Source organism: Phocoena phocoena, chromosome 7 (assembly GCF_963924675.1).
Source record: "Phocoena phocoena chromosome 7, mPhoPho1.1, whole genome shotgun sequence".
NCBI classification, from domain to species: Eukaryota; Metazoa; Chordata; class Mammalia; order Artiodactyla; family Phocoenidae; genus Phocoena; species Phocoena phocoena.
In genome coordinates, this window is record NC_089225.1 from 21279578 (window position 1) to 21303367 (window position 23790).

At 36.9% G+C, this 23790-nt stretch overlaps 1 protein-coding gene across 2 annotated transcripts in view; it reads right to left on the bottom strand.

The window, feature by feature from the left end:
* The window catches only part of ZRANB3 (zinc finger RANBP2-type containing 3), a 237638-nt gene extending 214883 nt beyond the window's left edge, over positions 1-22755 (bottom strand). For both annotated transcript variants that reach the window (XM_065880766.1, XM_065880765.1), the window contains exon 1: positions 22595-22755. In XM_065880766.1, the coding sequence (XP_065736838.1) occupies positions 22595-22755 (161 nt within the window). The remainder of the gene's footprint in view (positions 1-22594) is intronic.
* Positions 22756-23790: the final 1035 nt, after the last annotated feature.

The window sequence follows — 23790 nt, forward strand, 5'->3', positions numbered from 1 at the left end:
AAGTTTTCACCAAGGCAATGAAAGAAAGTATAGCAATTTCTTTAATGATTACAGCTCACTTAAGCAGCCTGCTGAAACATGGTGTAAAGAGAAATGGCACATATTGGCTTTTGCAAGTGTGGGTGTCCTGGTATTCTCAGGATTTTTTACCCACTCATATGAGTCAGTTTTATATAACACTGTAACATATAATTTCCCTCCTACTCACAAGCCAACACTTCAGAGATAACATCTCACCATGAGTTATTTAAGGAATATGGTAACTTACATTTTAATATTTTATAAAATGTGCAAACAACCAAATTATTACTATGTCAGCAACAAGCTCCTTGGCTTCCAAAGAAGCATTCCAGAGTGTTTCAGTACTGTAAGTGTTTTGCAGAACATGTTAAGAAAATATGTAAACTGTTTCTCTGTAATCAGATAACATAACGTCATTTTAAAATCTAGGTATTTTACCAAATATTATTCATTTTTGTAAATAAAGAAAACCAAGTAATTAGGCAGTGATTTAGCAACTACACTCTTACTGGGGGGATTACTTCCACGGCTACTAAGGATAGTTAAAGAACTAGGGTTTGGGCTTTTCTGGTGGCGCAGTGGTTGAGAGTCCGCCTGCCGATGCAGGGGACACGGGTTCGTGCCCCGGTCCGAGAAGATCCCACATGCCGCGGAGCAGCTGGGCCTGTGAGCCATGGCCACTGAGCCTGTGCGTCCGGAGCCTGTGCTCCGCAACGGGAGAGGCCACAGCAGTGAGAGGCCCGCGTACAGCAATAAAATAAAAGAACTAGGGTTCAAGAGAAGTAGGATTGATTTAGTTTTACGGTATATCAAATATTCCATTTCTGAAGGGTAATTGGAAAGGTACATATGCGAAATCAGATTACTACAAATATAAAGGGACTGCCCAGACCATTATGTTGTTTATTCTAAAAGTCTTTTGTTTATAGTATTTTGGAAAACACTGATTCTATGACTAGAGTTTGAAAATCTTAATTATATTGAGACATTTTCTATTAAATTATTTATCATGATGAGAAAACCTTCATTTTCTTTCATTGGAAGGAAGGAGTCTCCCAAAGGAAAGCAGGAAAAGCAGATAGGAATGAAGGATGCAATTTAAAATAGCAAATAGATACAAGAGTAAATCTCTTCCCTTAGAGACTCTTGGTATTCTAAAGAGAAGCACTGACTTTATATCTGATGGGAAATTAATTCAAAATAAAAAATACTGTAATAGATGACCTCATGGTACATGAGTCATTTCCACCATACACAGTCTACTCAAATTAGACATGAACTGTTTAAAGCCCACAGATGTTACACACAGCTTGGGGTTATCTCAGGGTGCTCCCACTGCTGCTATGTGATTTTTCTGTTTCCAGTCTTGAACCGTAACATGTCAGAATCTATAGTATAACAGAATGCCATGTCAGTATTTCACTGTGACATGAAGCTGAAATATTCTCATGGAAGGCAAGGTAATAGAATAGGAAGAGTACCCGCCTTAGAATGAGACAGAAATAGATCCAAGCCTCAGCTACATCTTTCATTAGCTTAGAAGTTTTGTATTTCAGACAAATTATCCTGAGTTGAGCAAACAGTACGCTGTTTGTAAATTTGTTACAAACAAACCTCTTTGAGCTTTAGTTTCTTAATGGGTAAAAGAAAGTTATTAATAAGTATATACCTCATAGGATTCTACCTTTCTATATGTAAAGCTTCTAGCACCTAACATGTGCTTTTCAAATTAAATTCATGTACCTACTCCTTCCTATGCCCTAAGAAAGGGTACCGTTCAACACTACTAGTACAGTAATACATTTTCAATTGTGGTAAAGTGTATAAAACATAAAATTTACCATGTTAACCATTTTTAAGCATACAATTCAGTGGCATTAAGTGCAGTCACAGGGACTTCCCTGGTGGCACAGTGGTTAAGAATCTGCCTGCCAATGCAGGGGACATGGGTTCGACCCCTGGTCCTGGAAGATCCCACATGCCGCGGGGCAACTAAGCCCGTGTGCCACAACCACTGAGCCTGCGTACCACAACTACTGAAGCCCACGTGCCCCAGTGCCCACAAGTCACAACTACTGAGCCTGCGCTCTAGGGCCCACGTGCCACAACTACTGAGCCTGGGTGCTACAATTACTGAAGCCCGCGTCCCTAGAGCCTGAGCTCTACAACAAGAGAAGACACCACAATGAGCAGCCCGCACACCGCAAGGAAGAGTAGTTCCTGCTCGGCGCAACTAGAGAAAGTCCATGCATGGCAACGAAGACCCAATGCAGCCAAAAAAATTTTTAAAAGTACAGTCACATTGTTGTGTAACCATCACCAACCACTATCCATTTCCTGAACTTTCTCATCATCCCAAACTGAAATTCTGTACCCATTAAACACTAACTTCCAATTCTCTTCCTTCTCTCCCTGGGCCCTGACAGTCATTATCCTGCTTTCTTGTCTCTATGAATTTGACTATCGTAGGCATCTCATATAAGTGGAATCATACAATTTTTGTTCTTCAGCTATACATTTTAAAGTGTCAAATAATCCAGTGGCATTATACTTAATAAAAGAAAATCACCTTTCAGAAAAAACATTTAAATAACTGCATACATATCAACATTATAAAAATGCTTACATATGTTCAAAATACTTGGGCTAGGAAAAGAACATTCATTGGCTAATCAATTTTATGGTATAAATTGGAAACTATTACCAGTATGTATATAATACTCTTTATAAGTACTAAGTAGCAGTATACATATAAAAGGAAATGTACATTAACTTTGTCTTAAGATAGTTAGTAATATCTTAAAATACAGGGGAAAAGTACAAGACAGCAAAAAAAAGTAATATGGAAGTATCACATTAAATTTTTAAACATGCTTTTATAATATTGTATCATACCACATTACTAGGTAAGCCAACAGCATTATACTGGTGCCTACAGATAATGGTATTTTGGTATTTGTCTTAACAGAACCAGGGTCAATTTCAAAGATTTCTGGCACTGACTACAACACCCACCGTGACAGAGTTTCCTATTAGCCCCCAGGTGGCAGTGTGGCCCAGAGCCGTAGCCCTCACTTTCTCAGCTCAAGAGCTCCCAACACAAAACCACGCCCTTTTAAAAAGGAACCTTACCTTGCCTGCAGACAAATGTACTTACAGGAACAAACAGAGAACAATTAGTTTCATTCCAGTTTGAGTGAACAATATGAATCCTTTGGATTCTGCCATATGTTTGACTCAACCTAACTCTAACCCTGAATTTCCTCTTACAAATGAATGGATACTGAAATATTTTCAATAATACCTGTGGTTTGGTTTCTATACAGTTCAGTTACCATGATAAACTGAAGGTTAACCATCTAAGCGTCAGACATTATTTGTTCTAAGATAGAAATCTTAAAAAAAAAGGTGGGGGAGGGGATATATATATTGGGTTGCCCAAAGAGTTCCTTTGGTTTTTAAGTAAAAATAAATGACACATTTTTCATTATCACCAAGAAATTTATTGAACAACGTATTCACCCTTTTGTCCCACAACCTTCTGCCATTTTTCAGGCAACTTCAGAATTTCGTCTTCCCAAAACGTTTTATCTTTTTCAGCAAAGAACTGTTTCAGACGCATTTTACAGTCTTCAAGAGAATTGAAATTTTTTTCCATTAAGAGAATTTTGTAAAGACCAAAATAAATGGAAATCCGAAGGCGCAATGTCTGGTGAATATGGCAGATGAATCAGAACTTCCCAGCCAAGCTGTGAGAGTTTTGCCTGGTCATCAAAGAAACATGTGGTCTTGTGTTATCCTGATGGAAGATTATGTGGTTTCTGTTGACTAACTCCAGATGCTTTTTGTCGAGTGCTTCTTTCAGTTGGTCTAATTGAGAGCAGTACTTGCTGCAACTAATCATTTGTTTTTCCGGAAAGAGCTCATAATAGAGGACGCCCTTCCAATCCCACCATATACACAACATCACCTTCTTTGGATGAAGACCGGCCTTTGGTGTGGTTGGCGGTAGTTCATTTCACTTCCCCCATGATCTCTTCCATTCCACAACACTGTACAGTGTTCACTTTTCCTTGCCCGTCACAATGTGTTTTAAAAACGAAACATTTTTGTTATGTTTAAGTAGAGAACTGCATGTGGAAATACAGTCAAGAAGGTTTTTTTTCCGCTTAACTTATGTGGAACCCAAACATCAAAGCAATTCACATAACCAAGGTGGTGCAAATGATTTTCAATGCTTGAGTTGGATATTTTGAGTATGTCAGCAGCTATCTCCCTTGTGGTATAATGTTGATTGTTCTCAATTAACGTCTTGATTTGATCGCTATCAACTTCAACTGGTCTACTCGACCATGGAGCATCGTCCAGCATGAAACTTCGCAAACCACTTTTGACACGTTTGATCAGTCACAGCACTTTCTCCATAGACTGCACCAATCTTTTTTTGTGTTTCAGTTGCGTTTTTATCTTTCTTGAAATAATAAAGCACAATATGCCAAAAATGTTGCTTTTCTTCTTCCATCTTCAATATTAAAATGGCTACACAAAAATTCACCAATTTTGATTTTTTTTTAAATGCACACTGGTATGACAGCTGTCACAATACAATCTAACAAAATTGTTGAATAAAGTTAAAGACAACTAAGCACTACTAGAGCCATCTCCTGGACAAGCCCGAACTAACTTTTTGGCCAGCCCAACACACACACACACACACACACACACACACACACACACACACACACACACACCAGCAAGGTATCATAGACCCAGAACTGAGATGCAACTCGAGAGAGTACTGGTCCAAATACACACCACACCCTCCACTCACACACCAGGACTCACAGAAGAAAATCGGCCATCTGCCTCTCATGGCCATTCTCAGATAAGAACGGTGGCATTTTTCTTCTGCAGACCAAAGGGCTGTTTTACTTTGCACTTCATTGGTGGTTTCCTCCTTTTGTGATGATTGAAATCAACCATTCACTCTCCCAGTGACCAGTTTTAACTGCAGCCCAAAACAGTAACTAGTGATCAATGTAAAATTCTCATTTTGTCACTATTCCCAAAAGTCTAATTTTTCAGTAAAAAGATTTGTTACTGATAAAAATCTGCTATTCCTCTATGTACAATAGTCTAATCAGGTCTAACCTTTGAGTCTATACTTACACAAGAAGTGTTCACTTAATTTTGGGGTCTCAGTTACTTTGTCTTCACTTCTAGAGTATGCTTTTCCTGCCCTGTGTCTACTTTTGTGTCTGCAGTCATTCTGAAACCCTGAGGTTTCCAGAGATAATTCATCTACTCATGAATATTTAAATAAGTAATTCATAATAATTCAATCAATATTTGAGTATCTCTTTGAACTGGGCATCATGTTATCATTCCCAGCTTCAAAGACTTTTAAGAATATGCCTGTGATCATAATGGTAGAATGGGTGAAACAGGAAGACCATGAGGCCAGCTATGGCCAAAGAACATGCTGCTTCAGCTCCACACCAGTGTTATTAAGTGCACAATACCATAGTAGGCACTACATAGATAATTTCTGGAAAGGCAGCCATTAAAATATTACTTTATTCCATTAGGCTGTTTTGAGGATTCATGAAAAAATACAAAGTGCTGATAGATATTTAAATTCATCATAGAATGTTCCCTTATTTTAAAAATAAACTGCAGCTCAACCAAGGAAAAATTTTAAAGGTTAATAAGTCAAGTTTACAAGTGAAAATACTATAATATTCCTATAGATTTGCTGATCTAAAAGAGCCAACCAAATGCAAAGTGTGGACCTTGTCTAGAAACAATTCAAAAAAACCAACAGTGCAAAGAAAGACATTTTATGATAAGTGGGGAAATTTTAATAAATATACTCCTCATTATCATTTTATTTGTTATGGTGATCACTGATCAGTGATCTTTGATGTTACTATTGTAATTGTTTTGGGATGCCATGAACCACGTCCATACAAGACAGTAAACTTAATAAATGTTGAGCGTGTTCTGACTGTTCCACCAACCAGACCATTCCCCATCTCTCTCCTCAAGTTTCACTATACCCTGAGACATAATAACATGGAATTAGGCCAATTAATAACCTTACAATAGCCTCTTAAGTGTTCAAGTGAAAGAAAGAGTCACACGTCCCTCACTTTAACTCAAAAGCTAGAAATGATTAAACTTAGTGAGGAAGGCATGTCAAAAGCTGAGACAGGATGAATCCTAGTCCTCTCGCACCAGTTAGTCAAGTTGTGACTGCAAAGGAAAAGTTCTTCAAGGAAATTAAAAATGTTACTCCAGTGAACATACAAATGTTAAGAAAGTGAAACTGTATCTTCAACAGAAATTAGCATACATGTTGATCTATAAGCACACTTAACTTTATTCCTCAAAGCATAAAAAAGCCTGAAAGCAGGTAGATAAAAAGCCTGATTAAGTAGGTTTATTAAAATGAAAGTAGCAGTTAAGATCATCTATAAAAATTATATCTATTTTTTCTAGCTTTATTGAGATGTAATTGACATATAACCTGTAAGTTTAAGGTGTACAATGTGATGATTTGATATACATATATATTTTGACATGATTACCACAATAAGGTTAGTTAACACATCTATCACCATACATCGTTACCATTTTTGTGTGTGTGCTGAGAACATTTAAGATTTACTCTCTTAAGCAACTTTCAAACATACAGTACAGTACTGCTAACTATAGTCACCACGTTATACATTAGATCCAGAAATTATTCATCTTACAACTGAAAGTTTGTACCGTTTGACCAACAACTCCCCATTTCCCCCCACTCTTTGGCCCCTGGAAACCACTAATCTACTTTCTATGAGTTCAGTGTTTTTAGATCCCACATATAAGTGAGTTCATACAGTATCTGTCTTTCTCCGTCTGAATTAATGTCATTTAGCATAATGCCATCAAGATTCATCCATGTTGTTACAACTTTATCCATTCATCCATTAATGGACACTTAGGTTGTTTCCACATGGCTACTGTGTCCACTGTGAATAATATTGAAATGAACATGGGGGTACAGATATCTCTTCCAGATAGCGATTTCATTTCTTTCAGATATATACCCAGAAGTGGGACTGCTGGATCACATGGTAGTTCTATTTTTAATTTTCTGAGGAAATTCCATACTGTTTTCCACAAGGGCTATACCTATTTACATTTGCATCAACACCACTAGGATTCCCTTTTTTCCACATTCTCGCCAACACTTGTTATTTCTTGTCTTTTTGATAAAAGCCTTCCTAACAGGTATTAAGTGATGTCTTATTGTGACTTTATATTTGCATTTCCCTGATGACTGGTGATGCTGAGCATCTTTCCATGTATCTGTTCGCTAACTGTATGTCTTCTTTGGAAAAATGTCTATTCAGGTCCTTTGAACATTTTTTAATTGGATTATTTGTTTTTTGAGTCGTACCAGTTCCTAATATATTTTAGATACTACCCCATACCTGATATATGATTTGCAAATATTTTCTCCGACTTGGTAGGCTGCCTTTTCATTTTGTTGGTTGTTTCCCTTGCTGTACAAAAGCTTTTTACTTTGATGCAGTCCCACTTGTTTATTTTTGTTTTGTTTCTTTTTGCTTATGCAAAATTTATACCTATTGATGTATGCATCAATAAAGCTTTTTGACATTGCCAAATCTCGCTCTAGATACTGTTATAGGGCCCTCACTGCTTGGGGAGGGAGCAAAACAATGACTTCGCTCTACAACTCAAATTAATGCTATTTAGAATGTCAAGATTTCATTTCTCATGAATTAGATTACTCAGATTGTATGAAATTAATAAGTAAATTTTTGCTACTTATTTCTTCAGCTTTCTTATACCCAACTTCAAGGTTCATTCAGACCTTCACCTAGTTATCCTTATCTTATTAAGTTGAGATGATAAGCATGGTGATATACACCATAATATTAAAATAAATTTTTTTTTTTTTTTTTTTTTTGCGGTACGCAGGCCTCTCACTGTTGTGACCTCTCCCATTGCGGAGCACAGGCTCCAGACGTGCAGTCTCATCGGCCATGGTTCACGGGCCCAGCCACTCCATGGCGTGTGGGATCTTCCCGGACCAGGGCACGAACCCGCGTCCCCTGCATCGGCAGGCGGACTCTGAACCACTGTGCCACCAGGGAAGCCCCATATTAAAATACTTTAACAAAAAAACTTCTTGTAGCAAAACGACCAGGTGTTTCAATATTTTTGTTCACTGATGCAAAAATTCAATCTATATTCAGCCAAACTAGTAGGGATTATAACACTACAAAGGCAATATATCTAAATGGGTATTATAACAAAATACTTTTCAATTTTAGGAAAGAAAAGAAAACAATGAAACAAATTACATTGTCAAGTGATACCTTTAAAGAATACAAATGACTATAACATCATCTCATACTTTTGGTAAAAGCCTTAAATACCATGAAGTCTTCTCTTCCCCCATGCAGACAAATAATTAAAACAAATGGTTCTGCCAGGATTTCCAGAAGAAATGAAAATCAGTTTATTTCAGAACACCATCTATACATGAGTATTAACTAATGATGAAGGTACCAGTGACAGTGTACAAGCCTAAGCCTAATAATTCTTTGACAGTCGTCTTATATCTTACCAGATGTGAATAAGTAAATGACATTTACAGCAAACCTTCTTCTTGTTCAACCATATACTAAAAACTACACATATTAATAAGTTTGTCAATTATTTTCAGCCGTGTTGTATACACATAACCAGACAAAAATACATATGTAAAAAAAATCACTTAATAATTACTTATGCAATGTATTTAACACTGAGCTTGGTGGAGCACAGATTCAAAAATATAACTCATGATTATTTATCATCTTTGAAAACTAGACAAAACAAGGATAGGTTACCCAAAATATTAAATACTAAAACAACAACAGGGACTTCCCTGGCCATCCAGTGGTTAAGACTTTGCGCTTCCACTGCAGGGGTTGCGGGTTCGATCCCTGGTTGGGGAACTAAGATCCCACATGCCGCGTGGCCAAAAAGTAAAACAACAACAACAACAAATGAAGGAGTGTATCTAGAAAAAACACTTCTGGCTTCACATCTCAGGAAAACAAAACAAAACAGTACGACGCAGTTCCAAAGTGAGGGGGACGCTTGTGTTGCCAAGTCAAGAATCCCTTCTGCAAGTCAACACAACAGGCTAGACAGACTGACCAGCAGCCAGCATATCCCTGGGTCCAGTCTGGCTGCAAGCAGAAATCAGAGGCCAGAGCTCAATGATGAAACCCCAGGCCAGAGCTCAATGATGAAACCCCAAATGGGGGTAGCACAGAGAGGCTAAGAGAGGACTGAGAGTCTTTATACCATTAGTTACCCTGCTATGTGGATTTCTTTTGCTCAGGTCATATAATCAAAAGAAATAAATTACATATAAAAATACTGTCATAAACATGAAACCATAAAACGCCTAGAAGAGAACATAGGCAAAACACTCTTTGACATAAATAGTAGAAATTTTCTTGGCTCAGCCTCCTAAAGTAAAGTAAATAAAAGCAAAAATAAGCAAATGGGACCTAATTAAACTTAAAAACTTTTGCACAGCAAAGGAAAACATCGACAAAACAAAGACAACCTACAAAATGGGAGAAAATATTTGCAAATGATGCATGTGGCAAGGGGTTAATATCCAAAATATATAAACAGCTCATATAACTCAATATCAAAAAACCAAACAATCCAATCAAAAAATGGGCAGAAGACTTGAAGAGACATTTTTCCAAAGAAGACATGCAGATGGCTTATAGGCACATGAAAAGATGCTCAACACCACTAAATATTAGAGAAACGCAAATCAAAACCACAATGAGGTTTCACCTCACACCTATCGGAATGGCTATCATCAAAAAGTCTACAAATAACAGATGTTGGAGAGTATGTGAAGAAAAGGGAAGTCTTGTACACTGTTGGTGGGAATGTAACTATGTCACTGTGGAAAACAGTATGGAGGCGCCTTAAAAAAACTACCTTAACTACACCTTAAATAGAACTACCATATGATCCAGCTATTCCACTACTGGGAATATACCCAGAAAAAACAAAAACACTTAATTCAAAGAGATACATGCACCCCAATGATCATAGCAGCACTATTTATAATAGCCAAGACACAGAAGCAACTTAAGTGCCCATCAGCAGACTACTGGATTAAGAAGATGTGATACACACACACACACACACACACACACACACACACTCCCTCTCTCTCTCATACAATGGAATATTACTCAGCCATAAAAAAGAATGAAATATTGCCATTTGCAGCAATGTGGATGGACCTAGAGAATATTATACTCAGTGAAATAAGCCAGACAGAGAAAGACAAATGCTATATGATATCACTTATATGTGGAATCTAAAAAATAATACAAATGAATGTATATACAAAACAGACTCACAGATACAGAAAATAAATTTGTGGTTACCAAAGGGGAGAGAGAAGGGAGGGACAAATTAGGGGTATGAGATTAACAAACTACTATATATTAATTAGATAAGCAGCAAGGATATACTATATAGCACAGGAAATTGTACCCTTTATCTTATAATAACTTATAACGGAATATAATCTGCAAATATACTGGATCATTATGCTGTATACCTGAAACTAACACAATATTATAAATCAACCGTACTTCAATAAAAATAAATAAAAATAACAATAAATAATCAAAAAAAAATAGTGTCGTAAAGAGAATAGGTTTTAGTCTAGAACATTACTGTAGCCCTCTCTGAGGTGATCTTTCACAAATAGCAGGCTCAGGAAAAATGTTCCTTATTGAATGATGAGCAGTAATTTCTTAAAAAAATTGATGCTATGAATATAAGAAGGAAACAAAATGGAAATCAAAAGGAAAAACACAGAAAAAAGTACCTATGAAGCAGATGAAAATCATAGTTAAAGAGTGTGCCACAAATTTAAACTTTAATTACCTCTATAAAACAAGATATATAAAGTAGAGGTACAGAAACTTAATGAAGTTATGTTAAAAAACAAAGAAATTAAATGTGAACTGACGGGTGTGAGAAGTAAAAGAAAAATAAACACCACTGAAATGAAGACCAAATGGAAGCAGAAAAGAGAATAGGCACCGCTAAAAAAACAGGAAAGTATACATAGGACATGACTGAAAGAAAATTTTCAAAGGGAATGAACAGACCAAAAGTGTTTTAGAGAAAAAATAAATTATGAAAGAAAATACAAAGGATAGAGATGATAGACCAAAATGAATCAAAAAACATAAGCATACTTGATGGCTTCAAAGAAGAAAACCAAAATAAAAGCTCTGAAAAACTGCTCTCCCTGTAACTCAAGAAAAATTCCCAGAAATGATAGAAAAGTGTAAACTGGACATTAAAATAATATAGCCCATCCAGAAAGAGATATAGATGCATCAACACCAAGACATATTCCAGTACTGGATTGCCAAAATGGGTAGTGAAACCAAAAAAAATCAATCATCCCTAAGAAGAAAACAAAAAACCCAGGCGGCCCTCAGCTTGTCTACAGTAAACAGTGGAGCAATGCCTACAACATCAGCCAGAAAAGAAAGTGAGACTGAGGAATTTCTTACCCAGCCACTTTGTCATTTAGTATAAACTCTGTGTAAAGACGTTTTTAAAATGCAAGAAATTGGGGAATTGGTTTCCCATTAGTTTAGTCCTGAAAAACTTTGAGGAGATAACTTCAACCAAAGAACACTGTGCAGAAACAAAATGGACTGAAGGGAAGGCATGAAATCACTTAGTGGTTTAAATAATCTGCATACAGAAGAGAATGTAACAGTTACAGACAACAACAACATCGAAATTACATACCTAACAAGAGGTAAGAGGGGAAAAAGGCAAAGATCATTTAAAGATGGTAAAGGGGAATTCCCTGGCGGTCCAGTCGTTAGGACTCCTCGCTTTCACTGTCGGGGACCGGGTTCAATCCCTTGTCAGGGAATTATGATCCCACAAGCCGCATGGCGTGGCCAAATTAAAAAAAAATAAAAACATAAAGTTGGTAAAGAAAATAATCTAAGTATATTGTAGAATAAATTATAAATATTTTTTAAAATACAAAGGTAACATCAGAAGAATAATTTAACCAATTAATATGATGTGCTGAGAAAGAAGGCTAGAAAGAGAAAAAGGCTACATACCAACTATCACTACACATAACTGGGAATAAGAAAACACTGCCTAATAAAATGGAGATACAAGTATATTATACAAAGCTATAGTTATAAAGATTACCAGTGGATTCAAAGTCTATACCTTTCAAATTACTAAAAGCACATACTAAACAGAAGAAAACTTGGATCACATAGTAATATATTTGGTGGTTCACAAAGTGATTATATAGTAACATATTTTTAGAAACAGTAACAATTACTATGATGATGGAATTAAGACCAAACATAGCTCTAATGTCAACGAATGAAAGTAAGCTTAATAATACTTAAGAGAAAAGACAAACTGAATCACAAAGTGAAATCTGACTTTGAAATTTTAAAAAGCATCTAAAGGAAGTGTCTCAAAAATGTTGAAAATAGAAAGATGGTTAAAAGTACACTACAAAAAAATTATGGTGAGAAAGAAATAGTTGTTGGAATATTAATTATACAAGATTAAATTTAGAGTACAAAAGGAAAGTAATTTTATAATAAGGCTATTATATAATGAATGACACGGAGTATAATCCCAAATGAAGATTTAACAGTAAAATTCATGCTCCTAGTACTACAGTGGTTCAGTTATTCTATAAGCCCTTTCCTTTGCAAATACCTAGAAATATGGAAATTAGATAAAATACTATATTTTAAAATGCAAAGCTGGCCTGAAGAAAAGTAAAAAAAAAGATTTACAATGACCAGAAACAAAAGAGAAAGTCAAACCCAGAGTAACAGGTGAGTAATAAAGCCATGGGTCACAATGAAGGTGTCTACAGACACCATCAACAAGGAACCTTAAGATTTAACAGCCAAGCAGAGCAATAGGAATAGGGTCTTAGATCTACACAAAATGAACAGTGGAAGTGAGGCTCCTAAACAAAACATGAGCCTAAGAAAGCTACAACATAAATGAAAGTGGAAAAGGGGTGACAATAGAAAGAGAGATATAAGCAAAAGGAAACCAACAGGAAGTAGATTTATACATGTATGGTCAATTGCTGTGCCACAAGGGCACCAACGTAACTTATGGAAAAGAATATAGACTTTTCTACAAATGGTGCTGGAATAACTGGATATCGGTGTGAAAGAAAACTGAACCTAGAACTCTCTTCTCACCCCATATACAAAAATTAATTTGAGATAAATCATATATCAAAACACAAATGCTAAAACTATAAAACTTCCAGTACAAAATATAAGAGACCATATTTGTGATTGTAGGGTAAAAAAGACTTATTGGTGACAACATAAAAAGCATTACCATATAAGAACTGGATTAACTGGATTTTATCAAAATTCTAAAATTCTGTTGATCAAAGGATAATGTGAAGAAAAGTAAAAGGCAAGTTATAGACTGGGAGAAACTACCCATAACACATGTATGTGGCATAGGTGTTTTATGCAGAGTATAAAAAAAACTCCTTCAAATCAGAGGTAAAAAGACAACAACCGGGAATTCCCTGGCAGTCCAATGGTTAGGACTCAGTGCTTTCACTGCCACAGCCCAGGTTCAATCTCTGGTCGGGGAACTAAGATCCCACAAGCCATGCAGTGAGGCCAAAAAATAAAAAAAAAAAGACAACAACTAAAACATGGGTAAAACATTAATATAAGATATAACTATCTCATATAGATAGACACCCAATAAGCACAGGGAAAGATGCCAACATCATTAGTCATTAGGAAAACACAAATTAAAATACAATGAGCTACCACATGAAGATCCATTAATTTTAAATGGCTAAAATGATATAGGCTGAGACTTCAAGCACCGAGAACTCTCATATATTGCTGATGGGGTGGAAAAAAAGTTGGGCAGTTTTCTTACAAAGGTAAACAGATATACCTACCCTAAAATGTAGCAGGAGAAAGCATGTCCACAAAAGGACTTGTTCAAGAATGTTAATACCATCTTTATTCATAAGACTCCTAAATTAGAACCAACCCAAATGTCTGTCAGCAAGTGAATGAATAAAATAACTGTCCTACATTCAGAGATCAAAAAAATGTATATGAATCTCAAAAACATGTTGAACAAGAGAAGTCAGACACACATAAATTATATGATTTCCATTCATACCAAGTTCCAAAAAAGACAAACGTAAGCTATGGTAGAGTAAGGGATTATAACTCATTCAATATATAGGATTCCATGAGCCCATACTGAGGACGGAAGGACAGATGGATGGGCAGAGAGAGAGAGAGAAAGAGATTGCTGGGCAGAGGAGGGCTCTTCCTTAAAGCAGAATGCCAGTCAATAAATCAACATTTTAACAACTACATGGCAAAAATTATTTTAAGCAAGAATCATCTATGGATGCAAATCCAAGAGGAAAAAATCAAATAAGGAGAAGCATATTTGCATGGTCTTAACATCTCATGTTAGTTGTTTGTTAAATAGGCAACAATTGAGCGAGGGAAAAATAGTAACTATATATGTGGTAGAGAAACTATAACACTTTCACTAGCAATCAAAATTAATACCACCAGTGAGAGGCTGACAGATACAGTGACAGATACACAGGGAACTCTGCTCAATATTATGTAACAACCTAAATGGGAAAAGAATTTGAAAAGGAATAGATACATGTATATGTATAACTGAATCACTTTGCTGTACACCTGAAACTATCACAACATTGTTAATCAACTATACTTCAATATAAAATAAAATGTTAAAAAAAGGTAAAGGAAAAGTGGCAAAATGTTTAAAATTAAACTAGATAAAAGGTATATGAAAGTTATTTCTATACTTTTCTTAATAACTTCTCTATAAGTTAAAATTATTTCAAAGTAAAAAGTTAAAAAATATTGAGAGGGACTTCCCTGGTGGTGCAGTGGTTAAGAATCCGCCTGCTAATGCAGGGGACACGGGTTCAAGCCCTGGTCCGGGAAGATTCCACATGCCGTGGAGCAACTAAGCCCATGTGCCACAACTACTGAGCCTGAGAGCCACAACTACTGAGCCCGCATGCTATAACTACTGAAGCCCACGTGCTTAGAGCCCGTGCTCTGCAACAAGAGAAGCCACCGCAATGAGAAAACCCGTGCAGCGCAAGGAAGAGTTGCCCCCACTCGCCTCAACTAGAGAAAGTCCGCAAGCAGCAACAAAGATCCAACGCAGCCAAAAATACGTAAGTAAATTAAATAAATTCTTTAAAAAATTAAGAGAGCATCAAGTAACTAACACAAAACAATACATTCTGGTGACAGACATCAAATCAGTGGTTGCCTAATTCAAGGGGAAGGAGTTGACTAAAAAGAGGCCTATTCTGGGTGATGGAAGTATTCTGTATCTGACGTGTTTGAAAACACAGAAGTATACATATATCAGAATTCACTGAACTGTACAGCTAAAATCTGTGCATTTTACTGAATTTAATTATACCTAAAATTTTTTTAAAGCCAATAAGGAAACTTAAGGTTTGGCATGGGGAGAAAATTAATGATCAAAATTCATAATCATAAGCCTACCTAAAAATGAATTTGATACTGCCTATGTGACCTGGAAAACCTTAAACCAAAGACTTAACTTTGTAAGTCCTTCCTAAAAGAATCTACTCACTATTTAGGTTTCTCAAAATTCCCAGAGATTAAGATTACCTAATTATTAAAACAAAATTTTTAAATTAGCAAATACATTGGGAAATAAGCTATCATGAACAACAATAACAACAAAAATAATTACCTAATTATTAAAACAAAAAAAATTTTAATTAGCAAATACATTGGGCAATAAGCTATCATGAACAACAATAACAACAAAAGGTAAATTAGCCTCCAAAACACTTCAGATATGTAAAATAAGTATATTCTAGATATTTACAGAAATGAGATGAAATTAAAAGTTGGCAAGAAACAAGATACCAACATCATAACGAGGCAGATAGAAACTGGATATTCTAGGGCTTAAAAATACACTATGTGACATTAAGAACAGAAAATAAAATGTTCCTATTCTCCAATTTCAAGAAAGGAACAGAGTGACTGTTCTTTGACATTAGTCGGCTAATCTCTCATCTATACTCTGAAATTCATCAAGTCATTAAACACTCCTGTTTTTTACAGTCTACAGACTTCCTCCCAAACCAGATACAATACTAACTCCTTGCTTTGCTTGGAGAGCCATGTCCAAGGAGGACAGTTCTCCCTTGCTTAGCAAGTAATAAATTCAACTTCTTTGTTTCAGACTTTTTCTTTTTTTTTGGCCATGCCACACGGCTTCCGGGATCTTAGTTCCCCAACCAGAGATTGAATCCCAGCCCTTAGCAGTGAAAGTGCAGAGTTCTTAACCAAGGAACCGCCAGGTAATTCCCTGTGTCAGACATATTGTGTGGGCTTTGGTTTAAGATATTTTGAGTGATGGTCTCTTCCTTAAGAGAATCCAATAGATTAACTTACAGCAAAAGATAGTATTAGTTAACAAGAATATGGATAAACAAAAATATCCAACTGAAGCAGAGAAATTTAAAATAAGAAAATACAAAAAAAGAAGATAAGAGATATATGGGACACTGAGAAAAGGTCTAACATAGGTATAACTGAAGGCAAGGAGTATTAAGAATGAGCAAAAATAACAGTTGAAGAGAAAACAACAGAGAATTATCCAGAACTAATGAATGATATCAGCCCACAGATTAAGTATAAATGCAAAGAAAACCACACTTAGGCACATCATAGTAAAATTTTGGATAGCTGAACAAAGAGAAAACCTTAAAATCAGTAGGAGGCGGGGGGAAGACCATTTATAACAGCACCAAAAATATTAAATACCTAGGAATAAAGTCAATGATATATGTGAAAGAACTATATATTGAAAATTACAAAAAAATTACTGAAAAAGAAATAAGGAAAAGAATAATTGAGATGAAGTAACTGGAGGGCAATTAAAGAAATGGAAGAATAGGACTTCCCTGGTGGTGCAGTGTTTAAGAATCCACCTGCCAATGCAGGGGAAATGGGTTCGAGTCCTGGTCCGGGAAGATCCCACATGCCACAGAGCAACGAAGCCTGTGTGCCACAACTACTGAGCCTGTGCTCTAGAGCCCGTGAGCCACAACTACTGAAGCCCGTGTGCCACAACTACTGAAGTCCGCATGCCTAGAGCCCGTGCTCCACAACAAGAGAAGCCACCGCAATAAGAAGCCCATGCATCGCAATGAAGAGTAGCCCCCACTCACCACAAGTAAAGAAAGCCCTCGCACAGCAACGAAGACCCAACACAGCCAATAAATAAATAAATTGTGATGGTTCAATTATATTCCATATACAATAGTAAATAAATAAATATAACCAATCAATCCACCATCACCTCTACCTTATAACATATACAAAAATCAATTCCAAGTTGATTGTAGAGAATTCCCTGGCGGACTGGCGGTTAGGAATCCGCACTTTCACTGTCAAGGGCTCGGGTTCAATGCTTGGTCAAGGAACTAAGATCCCACAAACCAAAAGGCCAAACAAACAAGCAAACAAAAAACCCAAGTAGGTTGTAGATCTAAATGTAAAAAAGAGACAAAAAAGTTTTTAGAAGAAAACACAGGAAATTATCTTCACAACCTTGTAATAGACAAAGATTTCTTAAATAGGATGCAAAAAGTGTCAGCCATAAAAGACAATACCAATAAAGAATATTTAACAGGACATTAAATTTGAGAATGTCTGCTTATCAAAAGGCATAATTAAGAGAGTGAAAAGGCAAGCCATAGCCTGAGAAAAATCATTTGCAACACAGATACAAAAGACCCATCCAGAATATAAATCTGATAAGTCTCTACAAAATGATAAGAAAAAGGCAGGCAGATAACCCAGGAGAAAAATGGATAAGACATGAACAAGCACTTAACATAAGAGGATATCCAAACAGCTAATAAGCATACGAAAAGGTGTTAAGCTTCATTTGTCATCAGAAAAATGTACCTGAAAAGTCAATGGATATCACTATATTCCTATAACTAAAATGGCACTAAAGATAAGCAATATGAGGTACTGGTGAGGCTGTGGTACAAATGGAACTCTTATCCGCTGTTGACACAAGTATAAATTGGTTAAATCACTTTGAAAAATGTTTGGCCAAGTTATGGGTTGAACTGTGTCCCCCAAAATTCATATGTTGAAGTCTTAGCTCCAGTCCCTCAGAAAGTGACCTCATCTGGAAATAGGGTCATTACTGATGTAATCAGTAATTAAGTCATTTGGGTGGGCCCAAATCCAATATGACTGATGTCCTTATAAGAAGGGAAATTTCTGACACAAATAGAGGGAAGATGATGTGAAAAGACATTGGAAGAAGATACGCATCTAAAAGCCAAGGAGAGAGACCTGGAACAGATCCTTCCCTCACAGTCCTGAGAAGGAATCAACTCTGCCAACCCCTTGATTTTCGAATTCTAGCCTCAAGAACCGTGAGACAATAAATTTCAGTTGTTCAACCCACCCAGTTATGGTACTTCGTTATGACATCCCTGACAAACTAACAGAGGCTGCATCTACTTAGTGGAATATATGCATATTTATGACCAACAATTCCTCTTCTTGGTATATGCACAACAGAAATGTGTATATATGTTTACCAAAAGAATTGTCTAAGAATGTTCATAGTATTGTTATTTTTAAGAGCTCCAAACTAGAAACAACCCAAGTGCTCATCAACAGTAGAATGAATAAATAAATTATGGTATATTTATACAATGGAATTTTATATAGCAATGAGAATGAACCAATTACAACTACATGCTACACTATGGAAGGATCTCACAATGATGTTGAATGAGAAAAGTCAGACACAAAAGAGTACATACGGGGCTTCCCTGGTGGCACAGTGGTTAAGAATCTGTCTGCCAATGCAGGGGACATGCGTTCAAGCCTGGTTTGGGAAGGTCCCACATGCCACAGAGCAACTAAGCCCGTGCGCCACAACTACTGAGCCCACGTGCCTAGAGCCCAAGCTCCACAACAAGAGAAGCCACTGCAATGAGAAGCCTGCGCACCGCAACAAAGAGTAGCCCCCACTCGCCACAGCTAGAGAAAGTCCGCACACAGCAACGAAGACCCAACGCAGCCAAAAATACATAAATTAAATAAATAAATTTAAAAAAAGAGTACATATGGATGATTACAATTAACATAGTTGAACATCTAAAAGTAATCTGTGGTGTGAGAAATCAGGATAGTGGTTACCTTTGGAAAGGAGGGAGGCGGTAGTGATTGGGAAAAAGCAAAAGGAAGGTTTCTGGGATGCAGGTAACGTTCTATTTCTTCATTGTGGTGATGGCTATACGGTGAAAATTCTTCAAGTTATATGCTTATGATCTGCACACACTTCTCCACATGTTATTCATCATTAAAAAAAGTTCTTTAGGGGGCTTCCCTGGTGGCGCAGTGGTTGAGAGTCCGCCTGTCAATGCAGGGGACGCTGGTTCGTGGCCCGGTCCGGGAAAATCCCACATGCCGCGGAGCGGTTGGGCCTGTGAGCCACGGCCGCTGAGCCTGCGCTCCACAACGGGAGAGGCCACAACAGTGAGAGGCCCGTGTACCACAAAAAAAAAAAAAAAAAAAAAAAAAAGTTCTATAAAGCTGAATATGTAACAGATTAAAAAGCTGAATCATAAACTATAAGAGAGATCTTAAGAACAGCCATAGGGACTTCCCTGGTGGTCCGATGGCTAAGACTCCAAGCTCCCAGTGCAGGGTACCCAGGTTCAATCCCTGGTCAGGGAACTAGATCCCACAGGCCTCAACTAAAGATCCCACATGCCACAACTAAAAAAAAAAAAAGATGCCACATGCCACGACTAAAAGATGCCACACGTGGCAACAAAGGTCCTGTGTGCCGCAACTAAGACCCAGCACAGCCAAATAAATAAATAAAATAAATAAATATTTATTGGGTTGGCCAAAAAGTTCGTGTGGGTTTTTCTGTAACATCTTGCAGAAAAACCCGAATGAACTTTTTGGTCAAGCCCATTTAAAACAACAACAATGAAACAGCCATAATGTAGCCCAGATAGACATAGAAAATATGAGACATTAATGGAAGCATAGGATAAAGTGAAATGGACAAGTATAAATCTAATTGGAGTAGCAGCAGAAGAAAATAAAGAGAATGGGTAAGAATCAATATTTGAAGAGTGAGAATTTCCCAGAATCAACATAGCACAAATCTCAGATTAAAAACATACAACAATCTCAAGCAGGATAAATAAAAAGAAAACTGGGCTTCCCTGGTGGCGCAGTGGTTGAGAGTCCACCTGCCAATGCAGGGGACATGGGTTCGTGCCCCGGTCCAGGAAGATCCCATGTGCTGCAGAGCAGCTGGGCCCGTGAGCCATGGCCGCTGAGCCTGCACATCTGGAGCCTGTGCTCCGCAACGGAAGAGGCCACAACAGTGAGAGGCCAGCATACCGCAAAAAAAAAAAAAAAAACATATAGAATAAATTATAGCAAAATTGCAAAACTCCAAAGACAAAGAGAAAATCTTAAAATCAGATACAGATAAAAGATAGTTTACAAAGAAATGAAAATTAGACTGATTCATTTTTTTTGAAAATTTTCAAACTCACATAAAAGTCAAAAAGAATAATACAATGAATACATTTATACCACTCAAGTGTTCACACTGTTAATATTTTGGCTGACCTCCTCAAAGTTTCTCTAAACATATACATGCCTTTCCCTTTTGGGAAAATGTAGAAAATAGGCTATAGATAGCAGGATTCTTTTTTTTTTTTTTTTGCGGTACGCGGGCCTCTCACTGTTGTGGCCTCTCTCATTGCGGAGCACAGGCTCCAGACGCGCAGGCTCAGCGGCCATGGCTCACGGGCCCAGCCACTCCACGGCATGTGGGATCTTCCCAGACCGGGGCACGAACCCGTGTCCCCTGCATCGGCAGGCGGACTCTCAACCACTGCGCTACCAGGGAAGCCCGATAGCAGGATTCTTCATCCCCAAATTCTTTATCATGCATTTCCCAGGAACAAGAACATTCTTATATTCAACTATAACACCATTCCCACATCTAAGGTAATCAACATTAATTCAATAACAGCACTCTAATAGAGTCCAGATGAAGTTTTCCCAGTTAACCCAAAAGTGACCTTTAAAGCTTTTCTTTTTACTTATTCAGGATCTAATCAAGGTTTATGCATTACTTTCAGTTGTTCTAGCTCTTAGGTTGCTTCTCAATTTAGAACATTCCCACCACTTCCTTTGGTTCTCCATGACATTTAATCATTTGAAGAGATCAGGTCAGTTGTCCTGAAAAAATGTCCCACATGCTGAACTGGTTTGACAGTTTCCTCAGGATTATCAGGTCAAATATTTCTAGGAAGAACACCACGTAAGAATGTTATACACTGGGACTTGCCTGGTGGCGCAGTGGTTGAGAGTCCACCTGCCAATGCAGGGGACACGGGTTCGATCCCTGGTCCGGGAGGATCCCACTTGCCATGTAGCAGCTAGGCCCATGAGCCACAATCACTGAGCCTGTGCTTTACAGCCCTCGAACCACAACTACTGAGCCTGCATGCCATAAGTACTTAAGCCCACATGCCTAGAGCCCGTGCTCCGCAACAAGAAAAGCCACCACAATGAGAGGCACACGCACTGCTCACTGCAACTAGAGAAAGCCCGTGTGCAGCCACGAAGACCCAACACAGCCAAAAATAAATAAATTAAATAAATAACTTAAAAAAAAAGAAAGTTATAGACCTCCTGTGTACCACATTATGCCGGCACCTGTACCATTATCGGAGATACCAACCTTGACCATTTTAAGTGTAATTTTTCTCTTTGTAATCAATAAGTCACCTGTAGGATAATATTTTGAGACTCAAGAGCACACTTTTTTTTTTTTTTGCGGTACATGGGCCTCTCACTGTTGCGGTCTCTCCTGTTGTGGAGCACAGGCTCTGAACGCGCAGGCTCAGTGGCCATGGCCCACGGGCCCAGCCGCTCCGCGGCATGTGGGATCTTCCCGGACCGGGGAACGAACCCATGTCCCCTGAATTGGCAGGCGGACTCTCAACCACTGCGCCACCAGGGAAGCCCGAGAGCACACTTTTTAATGGCACCTATGGAAGCCAGAAGACAGCAGAAAACAGTGTTCAGGGTGCTAAGAAAAAAAAGGCTATTAAAGTAGAGCTGTATTGCCAACTGAAGTATCATTCAAGAATGAAGGCAAAATAAAATATATCCTGAAATTATTATTTCATGATCCAGTAAAAAAAAAAAAAAAGAACGGGGAAGACTACGTATACACAAAAAGATTTTTTTTCCACAAAGCTTTGTTTTTTTATTCACTTGCCAGGGATTTAGCATTTTAGCATGTCTTGAAAAAAGTACTTTACCTGCCGTCTCTTCTCAAGGCAAAAGTGATGCCATCTTTCTGGAAGGGAAGCAGCTTTGCTCTTAGTTTGTCAGGCAAAAAATCCAGCTGTTTATAAGATTCACTTGTCAAACAAGAAATCTGAGGTGTAAGAGACTTTTTTATGTCATGACCTCTGGGCATGATGATCCTAAAAACAAAAGAATCACAAGAGGGAGGGGTGGGGGAAATAGATATTACTAAGTGTATTAGAGAATTAAACATAAATAATAATATGAAAGCACTTATCAATAGCCTTGACATACTAGATATAAATTGGTTAAATCATGTTCCCAGAATAAACTATTAAGAAAATTCAAAGCACTGAGTCCAAAAGCAATTACTTAATGCACTAAGAACCAGCATACTCTACTTCATTTGTATTTCTAATTCAGCCATGATGTAGCCATACCCATTTTAAGCAATAAATGTATCATTAAAACGTTATAAATCAACTAGATTTTTACAAACTAAATAATTTTTAAAATAGGGATGAATTTGTTACAGAAAGATGAATCCTTTTATAATTAATCCTTTAATAGGTGTTCATTTTCATATTATACTAGATTTTCTAAGAATGAGGTTAAATTGCATTAAAAAAATTTTTTTAAGCAAAGGCATCAACTCCAAATTTATAATTAAATTAACTTAATATTATTGAATGAGATTGACTTTTAAATATTAAAATGAATTCTTTAATCACTTGAATCCACAGTATAAACTCTGCCTGATTGACATATATACATGTATAAATGTATATACATATACATTTATATATGTATATACATATATATAAATGTATATACATTTATAAATATGTATAAAATAGATAACTAATAGGAACCTGCTGTATTTAAAAAAAGAAAATAAAATTCAAAAAGAAATATAAAATAAAATTCAAAAAGAAACAACTCTGCCTGATTAGCACTTTCCTCACCAGTGGCTTTCCACAGTTATAATTTTAATTTTCCACCACATAAAAATTTCATATATCAGTAAATTCTTAGAACGCTGTAAGAAGAAAAGTCCTATTAAGTCACTAAACTATAAAGCTTCTCTAATAATAACACTTGGTATTTAGATTGAACCATTCGTCTGTTTATATATAATCTCATTTTTAAAACAAATTTGCTTTAATTCTCAATTATTTGCAGACTTATAAAACTTTAGCCTCCCTCT